A 17,723-nucleotide genomic window follows, 5' to 3' on the forward strand; every position below is an offset into this window, starting at 1 on the left:
TGGTTGACTCTGTTGAATTAACCCTGAAGCGTCATTTTCCCATCACCCCAAGCCCGAAATGCCATTGATATCTCATCCACCCTGATGTGCCCTGATATTGCCATGCTGCCTGCTGCACGTATATATGTCTGTGAATGTGTACTATGTAACCAGCCCCTGTTGCTCTGCCTTATTACCACAAGTTAACTACTTTTCCCTTGGTCCTCTGTGTCAATATCCCCTGCCCCCACTGTGTATTTTTGTCTACCGCTGGTGCACAGACATGGCAGCCTCAGCTTCGGCAGGGCCACCACCTCTCTTTCCTGCATACACTCAGGGACACTCTTTTAGAGAAGCTCAGACGCAGTCGCTCGTTTGGCGACCTGGCTGTGCTGCGGCCACGCCCCAGGTCCAGTCTGGAAGTCTATGTGAGTCAGGTTGCATGCCTCGCTACAGTCTGTGTGCAAGTGTGCTGGCCTCCAAAATCTGCAGTATCAGCTCCCACTTCCCTTTTTGCATGTTTGCAGTCATTATTACATTTGCAATCACACCTATTTGTCAGCCATGTCACTCACCTTATCCTGTCCTGTTGTTTCATCCTCTGTTCTATTGTTACAGACAGAATTTCATAATTTAGATGTCAGGTGATGACAGGAAGTATTGTTGTAATAAGGAAATCTCAGAACTCCATTTTTGCTTTACTCTAATTTTGTTTTAATCTGTTTGAAAAGGCCAGCTGACCTTTATTATATTTCAAATGTGAAGGAACCATTGTATGGAAGAGTCACACCCCCCCCACCAACCTTTCAAAAATATGTTTAAAAAATATTATTAATTGTATTTTTGCTTGTTTTGCTTACGAAAGTTCAAAGAAAAGGTTGAAATATAGTAGTGTGTTTTGATGTGTCCAAATCAGGTATGATAAAATAAAAATGATCTGTGATGGAAATTGTCTTTTAGGTAAGAAATGAAAATGCTTTAAGCTCCCCTGCTGCACAGAAATTGCTGCCCCAGAACAAACCATGCCAAAACGCTGCAGAGAGAGCAACATGACAAGTGGGGCTGCATCTGCTTCAGTAGGCATCGAGCCTGTTTTTTGATCACAGTGAAATAACAAATGAACAGAACAAATCAACCAAAAAAATAAAATGTCAAAAGGCACATTCTAAAATTCATGGCTGTTTTCTAATCAAATATTAATGCTAAATAAATGTAACATGCCTTTCTACAAATTGTCTTTTTATTAAGCAAAACAATGTATGTGTTTTAACTATTTATAGATGGATGGGTGCCTGTAGGAGCTATAAGCCTGTTCTAGTGTTGTATGTATGAATGGGCAACACATGCATGCTATATTGATCATGTCGCACATAGGGCACATTTATTTAAGCTGTCACCTAATTTGCTACGTAATAAAAACTTGTGTTTCTGTTATTAAATTGCTGATGTCATTACAGCACATTGTAAACTCACGCACATGGCACACTGTTCATTTTTAATTTTTAAGTTATGTCCAGATGCGCATTATTACATTATAATATCCCCTTCACTCCTATGCTTTTGCTTTGTTTGAATATTTTATGACAAATTAACTACTAGAAATCGTCCAAAGCTAGGGTTAGGGTTAGTTGACCTCATAGTCTTGAACTATAAAGCTACCATGTCAGAAATTAGAGATTTCCTTATGCCAGCAATAATTTATTGAAATTGACTGATAATTGGTCAGTTTTTTATGCTTTATTCCTCATCTTTTTATTTTGTTCAATTTGCTCTTCAGTCAACGCTGCCTGATGATGTTTTTGAGAATGGTGGCTGTGGAGTGGCCGAGTGTAAGCGTCTCTCCTTCACCTTCTCTGACGCCTCCACCTCCAGTCCTGCCCCTGGCCAGTCAAACCCTGAGATCACAGTGACGCCCCCTGAAGTGGACTCTCAGCTGCCCCCTACAGCAGATCAGGCTGTGGAGGAAGAGGGAGGTGAAGAAGAAGAGGAAAGCGGCAGTGTGAGTGTGAGTCTAGCTAGTGCCAGTGAGGCAGATTCTGAGCGAGACTGGGAGGGTCAGGGGCCTGTGTATGGCTCCACAGCCCCATCTCTATCTTCTGAGGGACAGCTCTCTGCTGTGGGGCCCGAGGATGTGGTTTTCCTGGAGCCTGGAGGACCTGATGAAGCCTCTGAGCTAAAACCGGTGGAACTGGATGGAGAGGAGGGCAGTCTGACGAAACAGCTAGTCAGGAGGCTGACCTCGTCTGAAATCCTGCCTGAGGCTGGAGCCCTCAGCTGGTCTGGAGAGGGCAGCAGGGCCTTCCTGGAGAGTAGCCTGGAGGAGGCCATCCAGAGCCTACTACTACAGCTGGAGAGCCTAAGTCAGCGCTGCAGGGAGCTCCAGGACCTTGAGCAGGAAGTGATGAAACTGGAGGACCTGCTTAAGGTGTGGCTTCACAACAGTTTCAAGCCTTGTATTGCTTTTACGTAACAGTTTTGCAAAGTAAAGAAAAGGGTAAAGCAAAGAGGTCTCAAACATTTGGTTTAAATATGCTATAATATGTTTATTAGATTAAGATTATGATTAAGATTATATGGTTTGAGCTTTGGTATAAATCAGGGAAAATGTCAGCCCAGAAGTATATGTGGTAGTCTGTGCCAGTCTGCTAATTTGTAAACATAGTTCCTGAGACCTGACGATGAGGCCACATCATTTTATGTGCCGGAAACACTTTAAATAAGACAAATAAGACCTACAGACAACTAACATAGCAAGCATTAAAAGTTCATCAGGATTATCCCTATAAGAAAGTTTGAGGAGTCCAAGGTTTCTGAGTAATGAGTCATTTTAATGAGTAAGAGTGCATTTTCTTCTAATTAGCTGGCGTTGTCTGGAATAGTTTAAGCTTGTGGTGTAGCTCCAGTGAGTTGTTAGTGTTTACCTTGCAAGGTTTCTTTTGAGCTGTGCTGGCAGGGTTTAAATGCTTTTGTGTCTCCTTAGTGTCGGGGGCCTGCTCGCAGGAGCCGCTCGTCCAGTCTCAGCCTGACCGTGGAGAGTGCACTGGAGAGCTTTGACTTCCTGAACACCTCTGATTTTGATGACGATGACACTGGGGACGATACTGCCGCTGTCCCGCGGTCTGTGTTCTTTGACATGGAGACAGAGAGAATCGGGTAAGCCTTCTGCCGGACAGCTGAGACTGCAGAAAGCCTTTCCATCACTTTTCAATTTGACACCTGCCTCTGACTAACACCTGCCTTCCCACAAAATCCCAGGACCATGTATGAGCATGTATGTGTGTGAAAAGCAGTAGAGACAAAACTGGTTCATCAAAATATTCATTTTGTCTTTATTATCTTTCATATTGGTTCTTCAGTGTAATATTGCAGCAGTATGAGGAGGGTGTGTCTCATTGTGTTGGAATTTGTTTAAAAGAATGGCTACAGGTGACTGAAAAGAAAAGCCTGCTGTACCTCTTCTCTGGTCTACCACACTTATGGATTTCTGTGTTGGTGCTGTGAAGGTGTTTGCCTGGGGGCTACAGGCTGCGAAAGCGTTGAACTATGGAAAGATGTTATTTGACGATGTGTCTTCAGCCTTATGAAGTGCCTCTACCTCATGACTTACCTTGCCTTTTGAATGCATTTAATTTTTAGTTTTAATTCAAAAGAGCCTGTTGAACCTATATTTTATTTTGAAAGCAATGAAAATATTTGTGGTATCATGACATATTTGTGGCAGTACTGTTTTTCTAATAATGCCACACCCCACACATTGTATCCCATTGTTGTAATGTCTGCACTAAGCCTGGGTATTGTTAGAACCTTTTCAGATACCAATACAAATAATACATTGACTTTGAAACATGTTTCTGAGCGATACTTTTTTTAATACCCTCTTTTAAATAACAAACAAAAAGCGGATGAGGTTTGCACCAAAAATGACTGTAAGGTCATTTGAACAGCCAGTCAGTAGTCTGGACTTTGGAATAATCAAGCTAATAAAGATTTCACCTAAGCTAGTTTGTATTGTAAAATGCTATGTAGTGTTGAAATATTTCATTTAGTAAAGTGTTGAATTTCAATACCCAGCCCTAGTCATCGCTCAACTGCACTTAAACCTTTCAGGTGTTTAGATCATCTTTGGGCCAAAAGATTTTCACCATGTGCTTTTAACAATAGAAAAGAGGTCCTGTTTTATGTACATCTTTGCCAGTATTTTTCTTAAGTAATTGGAAAGTAACAGTGAGGAAACTGCTTATTTCACTCTAATATGTTACAGTACAGACACTGAACAGTTCCATTGCATAATGTATGCCTGCTTTTGTGTGTAACTACTCTGTGTGTAATAAACCATGCTGTACTGCCCTCTTGTGGTGAGAATATATCGTGTGTTTGACAGGTCAGGACAGCACCCAGAGGCCAGAGGTCACCTGAGTGAAGCCCTGACAGAGGACACAGGAGTGGGTAACAGCGTAGCTGGCAGCCCTCTGCCACTGACCACAGGCAACGAGAACCTGGATGTGGCCATCGTTATTCACCTCCAATACTGCAACCACCTCATTCAGGTGCTTGCGGTGACACATACATTTATCTGATCCAACCCACAGAGTTATACGATCATCACAGCTATAACATGCTTCAGTTCCTATTTGTATTTTTTATGCCCTCATACTCATACAACTTTTCTCTTTGACTAATAAGTAAACACTGCATGTCTATAGTCACAACACTGTTATTGGGCTTTGTGTACATGTTAAGCACAAATGTTTCATGTTCGTTGACATAAAACACTTCTGTTTCTTGTGTGTGTGGGTGTAGCTGTTGACCTCAGGAGGAAGCCCATGGCAGCACAGGACCCATCTGCGCAAGCTCTCAACACAGACTCTCTTGCTGGAGGAGCTGACTGAGAACAGTATAGAGCGACTGGGCAGCATCAACTCCGCAGTGGATGGTAAGTGTGTGGTACATTCTGTGGTAGATCTCGGGTGGTAGTGCAGTGGCAAGCCCTTGAAGGGGATCTGGGCGGGCACAGGCCCCCACAGAAATTTAATTTAGCCACCAAGTGCAACCTACACCGAAGCTGGTAGTTGATTGTTTCTTAGGTTATCAATCCTGGATAGTTTGGTATCATCATAGACGTGTGCAGCACATGATCAGAACGTTGTGCCGTACAAATCACAGTCCTGAGAGAAAGTTTGAACACCGCATGTCAAATTACATGTTTTGTTGATTTTCTAAGTAAAAAGATGCTAACACGTCCTCTACAGAAAACAAACTTAAATATGGGACCTTTACAAGTTTTAGTTTTAGTTTAACCCTTTAAACATTAAGCTGCTTTAATCACAGAAGTGTGTGTGTGTGTGTGTGTGTGTGTGTGTGTGTGTGTGTGTGTGGGCGTGTGCGTGTGCGTGTGCATACTCAGTGCTACCTGGACTGGTGGAGCGTCCGGCGCTATTGGCTCTGTGGTCTGAGTGTACTGGATCTGGAGGCCTTTTCCACACCACACTGGACCGTGTGCTCAAACACATGCATCATAGCTTCACTGTGCCACTGCAGGAGACTCACCGACACAGTACAGACTCAGGTACACGCCTTCACAGCACACATTCAGCTGTACACTAGGACCAGTTGTTCTTTCGCTTCTTATGTTTTTACTATTGCACATAGCTGGGTAGTGGTCATAATGGTCAGAAAAATACATAATGACTCATAAACAATAGGACAGATTTAGGTTGCACTGGGTTGGTAAAGTATTATTCACTAATTCACTTGCACTGGTTATTAATGTAACCTCTGGTGTGTGCGTTGTGTGCAGTTATCAGGCTGGTTGTGAGTGAGATGGTGGACAGGAGTGACCTGGCCGTCTCCGCCTGCCCCTCCCTATCCTCTCTGGCCCAGGATGTACTGACAGTGTTTCAGTTCCACAGCTATGCCACCCAGCACAACGTCACCGACATGGAGCAACACCTGCTGGAGGTGGCCAGAGAAGGTACAACACACACACACACACCATTGATTTAAATAAATTAAAGCTGCATTATGTAAGATTTGTAATCGTCTTTGGAAATATGCAATTTCATGCAATGTGAGGTAGAACATTTTGCAACGTGGGACTAAATTATTATTATTATTTCAGGCTTTCGCAGCAGTGCATGTATTAGCTTGTTCTGACTCAGCTACTTTTTCAGTTGTAACAAAAAATCTTTCAAAGTGCTACTTTAAACAAGTTAACTCATAGGGAACACACTTAAATATGGTATATGTTTAACGTAATGTAATTTTTTTTTTTATGTAAATATCTTTGTAGAGGTTGTTTTAAGTTATTCTTACATTGAAAATCAACAACATGTAATTTGACCAAGTTGCACAAACTTTTGCATATTATTGAATAACAGTTTGTATATGACAAGTAATTGCACACTCAGTGGTGAATTAAATAAAAAATAAAATTGCATAGTTAACTGCATAACAAATTGTATATCACTGCAAATTGCAATTTTTATTTATATTTACATATCAACACTTGACACGTGTTGATATGTAAATATAAAAGTTTTTTTTTGTTTGTTTTGTCAATGACAAAAATTGCCAAACAACAAATTATTTACCTACAAATTAAGACTAATATCCACAATAACGTCTTTAAATCTAAAGGATAATTTTATCTCCTCTTCTACTTACAAACACAAATGTCGTATGGAGTGAAAGTTAGAATCTGCACTTTCGACAGAACCTTTACACTTGTTTCAATAAGCTTTGAGTAAATAAAAATGAATATCAAATTACAGATTGCTTTTTATCACTACCATAACTGTGACTGTGACTAAAGATTATTTCTGACTTATTTCAGATTTCAGTTCCGTTAAAATGAACCCTGAACAGCATGATTCAGACAGTTGTGAATCAATCAGTTGTGGTGTTTTACTCGTGTGATGTTTGTTTCCATCTTTTTGTTCAATGTAAAATATGCCAGTGTAAAATGATAAATATGTTAATGTGCAATAGTTTATCATTTTCTGCTTTAGTCTGGACCAAGAGAGATAAACTAAAAGTATAAATGCACCCTAAGAGTAAAGATAGACACCAGTATTTTATTTTGACATACTTTGAATTTCATATAAAGTTTGTCTTTACATAAGGTGCACAGTATGAGGCTGAATGATGTGTGTTGTGCTGTGTGCAGCTATGTTTGCGGAGCGTCTGAGCTGTGGTGATGCAGAAAGCTCTTTGAAGGAGCTGCAGGAGATGTCAGTCTCCTTCCTCCAGCCCCGCCCCCATACCCTGCGTGCCCTGGCCAGTCTCCTGACCTCTGATGATCCTGACCTCAGCAAGGCGGCCAATGCCTTCCTCTCTAATGCTGCCTCACATTCATCTTTCAGGTCAAAGGTAAGTGTTATGGACCATCACAGTGTTTTTGACCATCAGCCTGACTCTGAGTTACTGATTTAATCAGCTGGTTTATGTTATGTTTGTCCTTTGATCATCACTCTCATTCCTCACAAGCTGCCTTTGAGCATCAGATATGTGTGTAGTCCTTAAATGACATATAAGAGACTACTAAGGGTTTCATTGGGTGGGTGTGTGTGTGTGTGTGTGTGTGTGTGTGTGTGTGTGTGTGGGCAGGCAGTGGATTACTTCACTCAAGCCTTATCAGAAGCAGGGCTGCATACACAGAGAGCTGCTTGCATTGCCCTAAGCTGTCTGCAGGTCAGTATGATGGACACACTGATGCAATCACAGTGGTTTGTAGGCTATTCAGTTGCAATAATGTGATTATGTTGAAGATTGTATGGTATTTCAGGGCCTCTGTCTCTCTGTCCCAGGCTGTGGAGAGCATTAATGCAATCGTGTCACTGTGTGACTCAGCCGATGAAGAGCTCCGCCATGTTGCCATAGAAACACTCCTCACATTTGGTAAGTTAATAACTAACAGTGTCTGCTTGTTTGTTGATGACGGAGAAAGTGAATTACACATCGCTGTCTCCAAACTAACTTTATAGAAGAGAAATCATTCTTAGTTTTAACTTGCACTGAAGTAACAAGATTTTGTTACAAGATGGGATCAACATTTACTATGTCCTGGTGCTTCTAGCCATAACATTTCACACCACCAAAAATGCAGAACTTGTGATCCAAGTGTTTTTTTTTTTTCAGTTTTCCCTTTTAATATACCACCAAACCAACTGAATTGTCACATATTCATAAACACCACCATGAATAACAAAAAAAATTGCTTTTCTTCCTATCGCACGTTTCAGAGGCCGTTTGATCAGACATGGAACTTTATTTTAATCACATTTTGTTGAAACTGTAACATTAAGGTAACCGTTGCTATAGCTAACATAATGACAAGTCACAACTTCTTTCTATAACACTGGCCACCTGCTGTGCTGACAATAAAAAAAAAGAATCTGATCACTACGAAAAAAAGATTACATGGTATGAAACTGAATGGGGAAAAAAATAATTAGTGTGGCTAAGATATGATTTGAAGAAGGAAGTGATATTTTGTTGAGCTTGTCCGTTTACACAAGGCAGACACCACAAGTTGACAAGTTTAATAAAAAAACAGATGCATGGCTCTAGTTTGACTGGAGTAATGGAAAAATAGAGTGGACGTGGGCAACTTGCAAAATGAAACACTGTTTTTTAAGACTGAAGTATGCTTGTTAATTATATCTACAATGCATATTTGATGAATGTTACATAATGTTTTGCCACAAATTCTTAATCTTGGTTCAGAGTGGCCAGTGTAAATTTTTATCTTGGTCCATTCCTGATTACAACATGTTCTGGACCAATTCTGTGTAACCATTTGTAATAAAATGTGCACACAAAGTGAAAGGGCAGCTGGTGTTTTCAAGTGGAGTTGAGGGGCTTTCATAAGACAATGATAATGCAAACACAGTAGAACTGGGATGCTAAAATCTAGTCAAAGGACTTCAAAGGAAGCCTGTTGATTCCTTTGCTCAAATAGATGTGATTCAACTCACCAGTTACAAAGTTTAGTTCGTGGACTGTGTCATGTCTGAAAAGTGTATGGAACCCTTCTGTGCAACTTTGACATAACTATGCCATAATTGTGTCATGCAGTCATTTATTGTCATGTTAGGTTCTGTGCAGTGTCACGTTACTGTTTCTGGTAATTGTCGATACGCCACTCGGTGTTCATGTGGAATGTGTATACAGTAAACCCTACAGATAACTGAATCTTTTTTGTGCTATTCTAAAGGAAATCTCATGTTAACACTTGGCTCATCAGAGAGTTTATGTGTGCGCAGGTGAAGAAGGTCGACTGGCATATGAGCAGTTGGACACAGTGCCGAGGGAGATGGTGCGACTGGGAACGCGTCGCGGCAATGCTGTCACCACTGCCTTCTGAGAGGAGCTGAAAAAGCCAGGGTGAACGCCCCAGCATTACTGTCTCTGTGGCACTCTCCAGCCCAGACGTTTATCGTCTTAGGCTGAGAGTTTGCAGACACTGAGGACATTTGAGTTCCTCACAAGGCCGCTCAAGCAGGGTTCCTCACTAGGAGACTTCTGAAGCCATTTCTCTCTGGACAGATCAGTTACAGCAGTACTTTTATCACTTTCATTAGATGATGATTATTCATGTTATTGATCTTACAGTAATAACGTTCTTTATTACTACCGTTTAATTATTTGTTGGTATTAGTTATATGATGATATTCCTGAATTTGCACTTATCAGATGCGTGTAAATAGAGCACATAATTATCGATTATCGTATTGTGTGGCATATCCTACCTGAACTACCTGAGAGCTATGTTGCTTATTTTCCTAACACTCAACCCCCCCCAGTATGTGCCGTTCAGTTTCAGGGATTCTGAGGGACACGTTTGATTTAACCCTCCTGGTTTGTGTGTGTATGCATGATATGATGTATGTAAGCTCTAACTGTTGATCACTGGACAGATGTAAACTTGTCTCCACACCACTCCACTCTGGATGCTGTGAAAAGACAACAAGCAAAGGACATGACAGCCAGCCTGCTTGCCTTTAGCCTATTGAGGGCCAGTATGGTGTGGAACAGTGCGTAGTGGAAGCATGGTGGCCTGCTACAACCACCTGTGGATACAAGTTCTTTAGATCTTACTCCAGGGATTATATATTGCATTAATAAGGTCACAAATGGACAGAGTTCTGTGCTTCAGTACTTGAGTAACAGTAGGTGTACTGTTTGTAAAATATTACTGCAATAGAAGTACAAATATTCTAGCTGTAATTCTACCTAAGTAAAGACTTGCTTGTGAATGTACTTCAGTATCAAAAGTTCAAGTACTTTGAGTTATTATAAATATTATTTTGATGATCGGGTTTAGCTGGGGAGACCTGTGTAGCTGCACCCATGAATATGTTTCTAACAGGCCGTAGAACAGAACCCAAAATATTAAGCAAGGTCTATAAAAACTCAAAAGTACCTTTATTTTTAATACTTAAGCACATTTATAAGCTAGAACATGTGTACTGTTACTTATACTTTTAGGATTTTACCAAGAAGACATCTACTAATACTCAAGTACAGAATTATTGTATTTTGTCCACTCCTGGTAGCAGGGCAGTGGTGAGTGGGGACAGGGTGAAGAACAGACTTGGACCTTGCTAAGGCCGTTCACTAGTGTGGGTGTGAAAGAGAGCTTGTGTGTATGTGTGTTAAAATGCACTTTTTGGTATATTAAGAGAAGTGTTAATGGATTTACTGTGAATTTGGTGTTTAACTTCAATGAAGACTGGAAGTACAGTGCTCTGTGATCCAACTAGCTTCTGTGCCTATTGAAACTGTACTACTGAGTCACATTATTTACTGTGACAAACTGATTTTCACAACTTAATTTATTTTTTACATGTCGCTTGTCATGTCTTTTTCTTTTAAATCTTAAAAATGGATTGTATCTGCAATATACTAAGCAAGCTAGATATTTATGTGAACATATGATACCATACTTCAGTATTTTGTAATCACTGAGATTCTTCTTTTTCCCCACACCCCACTAAGAGTTAGTTTTACTGTAAAGGTTTACGTTGTTTTATTGATTGGTTGTGATATTTGAAATGTGTTCTCCCTAACATACCTCAGGGTGAGAAATCCTGCAGCAAGCATCTTGCAAAAAGCATCCCCTTCACTGTTTTTAACAACCAGTGTTCATATTTAAACAGTCAAAATGTACAAATGTGCAGTTGTGTAAACAAAGAACATCTTTTAACTCATCAGGTTTTTGCTATTGTGAAGAGAATTAAACCAAAAGATTGGCTGACCTGTACTGGTGGGTGAAAATTCACATTTAGAGAATGTACAGAGAACAAATATTCCTTGGAGTAATAACATGCTTAGCAAGCACAACTGAACTACTTCTGTTTTAGCATTTTTATTAATCTGTTCTTCTGTCCTAAGAAGCTGCACAAATCCCTAAAGCCATAATTGATGCAAACCCAGTAAAAGTCTGATTAACTTTGTAATCTGCATCACTATTGTTATCTTAAAATGAGGCCTTTTGTCCATTTGCATATGAACATTTTAAGGTTTTTGTCCTGGCTGTTCTGTGAATTCTTCTCTTTTTTTTTTTTTGACTTGGACATTAATTTTCAAGGGAATTTTTTGTTTGTTAGTTTGTACATATGATTAAAGTGACTAGTGGCACATTGATATGCTTTATTCAAGTCCAAGGTAACGCAAAAACCTTGTTGTATTTTTACATTTTTTTTCACTTAAAGCTTCTAAAACCCTGTTAAATATTTTAGTATTAATGATTCATGGCTTAAAACAAATTTTATTTACCAACATAGAGGGCTTGTCTTAACAGCTTTAGTGTATAACCACTTTGATTTGAACAACTGCAGAACTGTCGCTGTCATGTTTGTTCTGTAATAAGCTCTCGATTTGATTTTTTTTTTTTCTTTTGAGTTTACAGTATTTCTTCTGTCTATTGAAAGTGGCAATAAAGTTTATTTTTGCATAATTATCAGGGCAACTTTATCTGTTCTAATCCTTTGAGTGCTAAAGTCTCATTGAGTCATAATTATGTGACACTGTCAATATTAAGAGACTATATGGCTGCTTTTTTTTTTAAGTGGCAGAAATGGACTTCCATACATTCTCTCAGACCTAAGGTCACTATTTTCCATCAGCAGACTATTGGACATTTTGGGTATAAGCTAGTCATTCATGATTTCCTCATTCTTTTATAATGAAGTTGTGCCATCAGATGCTGAGAATTTGAGCCTTGTCCTCAAAGCTCCACCTCTCATTGTTACCTTGGTTGCATCACAAGGGGTAAACAGAATTAGAAACTTCTGAGGAATCATCGTGGATTTGTACTCATCAGATTTTATTCTTCGAGTCAGAAGTTCCACACTGAGAATGTGGCTGGCTGGCCAATTCTAGCAGGTTTACATCAGATTAATGATTTTGAATAACACTGCATATATACACTTAAGATTTTTGCACAGTACTGTCAATGTATGTGCAAATTCAATTTTACAATAACTAAATTTGCTTCATCTTCTACAGACTTTAGAGGAAGGCCAGTATTATTCAATAATTTCATGTGGTACTTCACTAAAGTCTGGTGTTCTGCTGATGGAACACAATGACTAGCACATGACTGGAATGCACTGAGAAGTCCAGAACTGAAGCTGTGAACTGAACATTGATAACTATTTAAAACTAGCCATCAGATAACTACTGTACAATTAAAAAAAGGGAGGCCCACTTTAAAAAAAAAAAAAAACCCCTTTACACCTCACCAAATATGAATTATTGAGGTTTTCTGTAGTATGGTACACAGACATGGGACCTAAAGACCTTTATAGGAACAAGCTTAATAATAATAATTCATGTTTTAAATGCACCAAACTTACAAAAATCCTTACAGGAAGACACCATCATTGGTTCTTAAACACCATCTGTGACCATATGGTCTTCTTTTTTTTTTTTTTTTTTTTTACATTTTACCCTCCTCTAATAGGATTCAGTCACCCAAGTAGAAGATTTGATAATCATGACCTTTATGGACTGACAGTAAAGCAGTATTTATAAAAATATGGCACTTTATTCATGTACATGTCCAAGTTTTACATATGTACAGAGAGTGCATCAAATCTACACAGTCATAAAAGTGGTCAATGTATTTACAAAGCATTAAGTTTATATAAAAAGGCATGTCACTTAAAACCAAAAGGTAATTGCACATCTCTTGTTCAAAAGGCAGTCAAACACACAGGCAGTTGAAATGTACTAAATTACATCACCACTGGCCAAGACCTTAAAGCACCGACTGTTTTGTATCTGAGGGAACTTCTGCATCTGAAGCCATGGCATCGTCTGCTTTTGGCATTCATTCATCATTTTGTTCACCCAAGTCTGGTTCTTCATCCTTATCTTCACAGTCATCTTCATACTGCTCCTCTGCATCCTCATTATCCACTGAATCAAAGGCAATCTCTCGCAACTCCTCCAAATTATCTGGACTTTTACCAGTTAACCTCTGTCAGAAAATGAACAACATTATTTCAAAATAAAACCATGCATTAGACAATAGTGTATTAAGCAAACCAAGTGCTTACCTCAATCATGTCAGCCATGTGTTGGACATGCTGTGCTAGCTCCTGAAGTTCATCATTTTCACTTTTCAGCTGAGCAATCTGTTCGTCTTTAGTTTCTATCTCTTTGTGCAGCTAGTGGAGAAATATTTGATGAGTACAATGCTCGATTTGGCCTCCACTGAAAATGGTTAAGATGAAATCTTGTACATCTGAAGTGAGAACCACTGTTGCAGATTTGTAGATCTAAATATTTCCAATAACTCACCTTTTCATTTTCCTGAAGAACATTGAACAGCGCTTTGCGTCGCTCTTCTGCTACCTCCTTCCAATAGGCAGATGAAGGAGTTTCTAAAAGAAAGCAGAAAGCTTATGTTAACAGATTGGTCTGATGTGAAGAGGCTGATGGGCAGTGTCCTGAGCACCTTACTGCACAAAAATTTACACAAATGCTACTTCTGTAGCATCTCAAATAATCAAAAGGTTCACTTATCAAAAGTGACCTTTTCCAAAGCCTCAAAACAAATGCATGTTTTTGCTTGGATTGAAAGCTCAAAGCCGTACAACTTTAAAGCATCTGTAAAATTACCTTTGACCATCAGTTCATAGGCTTCCTGAGGGATTCCTTCAGGCAGGTTCTCATTTTCTGGGTCTGTGGTTTTTACTGCCACTTCAGCTTTAACCCTCTTTGAGCCCTTCACCTGGTCTGCACTCAACAGCTTCCTCTTAGGAACAGCCCTCACAGTCTAAAGAGATTAGGGAAAGGAAAGTCTTTGAGATTCTGTCCTGAATTACGTTTTACTGGAATGTTTATAGTAATTTTGGGCCTTGTACCCCAGTTATCTTGCCAAGGTTCTTATTAACTGCAGATGGCTGAAGGACTTGCAGTGTTCTCCTCCCCGATGAGGCACCTGATGCTTGTGCTGCAAAAAACTTCTGCAAGAGCACAAAATCTTGATTAAAATAACTGGCCAAAAAAAAAAAAAAAAAAAAAAAAAAAAAAAAAAAAAAAAAAAGGCACTTGCTGGGGTGGTTTGTAGTATAAGCCATGCAAGTCAAAAAACGTGGGAACAGCCTGAACTGCCAAACTGCACTCCCCTCCCAGAATACAATAACAAACAGAATTCACCTGGCTCACTCTTCTCCACTTACATTCTTGTTAAACTGTCATTGTAAGACTAAAATGTGCCTGGTAGCTGAGCAGCCCTGCGTGTCTGTAGGCCTAACAAGCGTGGGAAAGGGGCAGGCCAGTCATCAGCTGCATGGGGCAAACACCTTGAATTCCCACAGGTAGTGATTGGTCCTTTCAAATCATTATCTTACTGCAAGATTCCTGAACAAATAATTACCGTGGGAACTTGCTTCAAAAAACTCATTATGGCCAACTACAAGTTAGGAGCTGGTTAATGTTTTCACTCAAACAACACAGTGGCAGCCTATGCCACAGTTAACAGGTTCAAACACTAGTGCACAATGCCAATACAAGCACATCTTGGTACAATCATTAATTCAACTAGAAAGACTGCAATGTCCTTAAAAATAAGGGGACATGCAGAATTCTGCCCCATGACTACTTCAGTTGCCATTATAAACATACAATAAAGACCTGCTTTCTACTCTAAAACTCCATTTCTTTCACAAACCACATTAGTCATTTAATTCACAGTTCATTAGGCGCTCAGAACCTGGCTACACACTGAATGGCACTAGACAAACAGGACAAATTTTAACTCACCTTTATATTTTCACAAGGATTCTCTGCTTGCTTCATTTTTCTGGCAGAGCTCATGATTGATTCACGACTACCTACAGAAACATTAAGGCAGACAGTTAACGAGAGGTCAAAATTAGAGATAGCAACAATATATTGTACTCTGATTATATTGTGACTAGCACTTAACTTGGTGCCAATATTAGAGCAATAGCTCAGGTTACAAAAGCACAAGTTTAAGTTGTTAAGTACTGCACTTCTGTAATAAGTTCACGTAGACATTTTTACACTTACGTCAACTGCATTAAATCAAGACACCACTTTGTATTAAATCATGGTTCGTGTATTGTTACACTCACACTTAAACCAACACAATTAACACATTCTAACCAGCTCATTCAGTTAGTCTTAGTAATCAGCTACAGCTGAGAAGTTGACATCAATTCATTAGTAAGCGGTCAGTCTGGTAGCAGTGTTTGTTATTGTATTGCATTGAATGGCACAGAGTTGAATCTGCGTTCAACTCTTTCTCTTGGTGTCTGCAGGGACATTCTGTTTCTAGCAGTATCTGAGCTCAGGACTGTCTTTTTCTCCAAGCTATTGGTAACTAGCAAAGATACTTTCTCTAGATTGACAAAGCACTTCTTGTAAGTTGCTCTGGATAACAGCGTCTGCTAAATGCTGTAAATGTAAGTGTGTTGATTTGTCAAAAGCCATCTCATGCTCTGTTGCCACTTAGGTGATGTGGTGGTCCTGGTCCTTGAGATCCACCACCCTAAAGAGTTTAGCATCAACTCTAATGCAACACACCTTATCCAGATAAGGAAGGCCTTCAGGAGTGTACGAATCAGAGCCAGGTGTGCGGGAGCTAAAGTCTCCAAGACAAGGACTGGGCAACCCTGGCCTAAAGTGATAATCATCTAGTCAGCTTACCCATTCGGATTTTGATTACACATAGGACTTTCCATTTTATTAGACGTCAGTAGAGAAAGACTAAACTTGATAGATCAATAACACTTTAGTCAGGCAGTTCGAGCCTTGTGTTCAGGCAGAACCCCGATACAGACGTTATATGGTTAATACTGAAGCGCAGTCGTTTCCTCTACTCAAATAGCCGCTTGGTTAGAGGCGCAGACGAGTACGTGCTGGCCAACGACCCTAGGTGAAGTAGACACCCCACCACAACCAGGTGCTTTGCAAGCCACAGCAGACCACCAGCGCGCTTTAGTTTCACAGCTAGCTGTCGAGCAAGAAAGACGTACCAAACCTAGCTCTCTGCTTAATAACGGCGTAAAACTCCACAAGTGAGTTCAAGCGGACGTCAGCGAGGCATAGGGCAAAAACCGACCACTTGGGATGAAGTCTAAACCCGTTTTTTTTACGTAGCTACAACGCGCTAACGAAGTAGCGACTTTATTCTCCCAGATTTCTCGGCAGACAGTCAGCTACAGGCTAAAGAACAGAGGGGCTACATTCATCCGGCTCCTCCATGAATATAAACACCAAAACAGGACTCGCAGCACAACATATTTACCGGAGCACCTTTCACGGTGAAGGAGTTACACGTTACTGCAGCACCGTTTAAACTGGACCAGAAACCGGACTCGGAGCAAACAGCTACACAGATAACGCTAACAAGCCGAGGTCACGGACTTAACCGGTTAACGTTACGGAGCTTCTGGCTTAAATCGACGAGGCCACAGAAACCTGTAACGACACACTTCTTATTATTAGAAAAGGGGTGAAAATACATTTACATACTTACAAAACAGGCGAAATAAAGCGCTGAACTCAGACACTCCCGCGGCTCGGCGCTGTGTTGAACTGAGAATCGCGCCACGAGCTTAAGTATCGGCTTTGTAGTCGACCACGTGACTCCCGGAATTTGGCGCCACTTTGAAATCCTGCAGAGACCCCTAGAGGATTTCTCACCCTGAACGCCTCGCGTACCTCAACTGCTTTGTTTTGGTTTCCCCCGCTCTTTTATAAGGTGACTGTAGAAGTCCGACAGGGAGCATGAACGGGTTTCTTTACACGTTTCGACACTAACAGCACACACACCTCTGACGTCTGCGCGGTTTCTGAGAGAGTGCGCGTGATCTCCAGCGTCCTCATCGCCGTCTGTGTATATGGTGTAGATCCGAGCTCTCAGCACGAGCGTGTACAGCTGTGAAACTCGTTAATAATAATAGGCACTTCATGCACCGTCATGAAGACGAGAGTGCCACAGAATTAGTATGTTTCCGGACATCATGTCTGCATTTGAGTTTGTTTTTTTCAGTTGTAACAAAGTTCGCATGACTCAAACGCACTTCTGTCTTCTTGGAAAAACCGCTACATTTCTTTTGGTATTGGTCGCTTAAGTTTTACTTGCCAGCTTCTTGTTCGGATTTTCCCGTTCCACCTTAAATGGAGCAGCAGTTACAGAGGCGACAGGATGGAACTGCCGCAACATTTAAGGTGGAACGGGTAAATTCGAACATGAAGTTGGC

At 40.4% G+C, this 17,723-nt stretch overlaps 2 protein-coding genes across 6 annotated transcripts in view; one reads left to right on the plus strand and one right to left on the minus strand.

Annotated features, from left to right (window-relative positions):
• The window catches only part of ripor2 (RHO family interacting cell polarization regulator 2), an 87,502-nt gene extending 75,556 nt beyond the window's left edge, over window positions 1–11,946 (plus strand). For 3 of the 4 annotated variants that reach the window (XM_037535378.1, XM_037535377.1, XM_037535379.1), the window contains exons 13-23: window positions 261–407; window positions 1,757–2,404; window positions 2,960–3,132; window positions 4,361–4,526; window positions 4,780–4,912; window positions 5,384–5,545; window positions 5,777–5,950; window positions 7,145–7,347; window positions 7,585–7,668; window positions 7,785–7,875; window positions 9,243–11,946. In XM_037535378.1, coding sequence (XP_037391275.1) covers window positions 261–407; window positions 1,757–2,404; window positions 2,960–3,132; window positions 4,361–4,526; window positions 4,780–4,912; window positions 5,384–5,545; window positions 5,777–5,950; window positions 7,145–7,347; window positions 7,585–7,668; window positions 7,785–7,875; window positions 9,243–9,343 — 2,082 coding nt within the window. In that variant the 3' untranslated portion in view covers window positions 9,344–11,946. The remainder of the gene's footprint in view (window positions 1–260; window positions 408–1,756; window positions 2,405–2,959; window positions 3,133–4,360; window positions 4,527–4,779; window positions 4,913–5,383; window positions 5,546–5,776; window positions 5,951–7,144; window positions 7,348–7,584; window positions 7,669–7,784; window positions 7,876–9,242) is intronic. The other variant, XM_017693881.2, reaches the window with a different exon arrangement.
• Window positions 11,947–13,010: 1,064 nt separating this feature from the next.
• gmnn (geminin DNA replication inhibitor) lies at window positions 13,011–17,440 on the minus strand. 2 transcript variants are annotated; one of them, XM_017692652.2, is made up of 7 exons: window positions 16,993–17,440; window positions 15,256–15,326; window positions 14,355–14,456; window positions 14,110–14,266; window positions 13,789–13,871; window positions 13,545–13,655; window positions 13,011–13,465 (listed from the first exon to the last, which is right to left on the minus strand). In XM_017692652.2, exons 2-7 carry the CDS (start codon window positions 15,307–15,309, stop codon window positions 13,316–13,318), a joined length of 657 nt encoding a protein of 218 aa, XP_017548141.1. In that variant the 5' UTR covers window positions 15,310–15,326; window positions 16,993–17,440; the 3' UTR covers window positions 13,011–13,315. The 2 variants fall into 2 exon arrangements, with proteins under 2 accessions (XP_017548141.1, XP_017548132.1); XM_017692643.2 differs by having other exon boundaries at window positions 16,997–17,356.
• Window positions 17,441–17,723: the final 283 nt, after the last annotated feature.

Source organism: Pygocentrus nattereri, chromosome 27 (assembly GCF_015220715.1).
Source record: "Pygocentrus nattereri isolate fPygNat1 chromosome 27, fPygNat1.pri, whole genome shotgun sequence".
Lineage (NCBI taxonomy): Eukaryota > Metazoa > Chordata > Actinopteri > Characiformes > Serrasalmidae > Pygocentrus > Pygocentrus nattereri.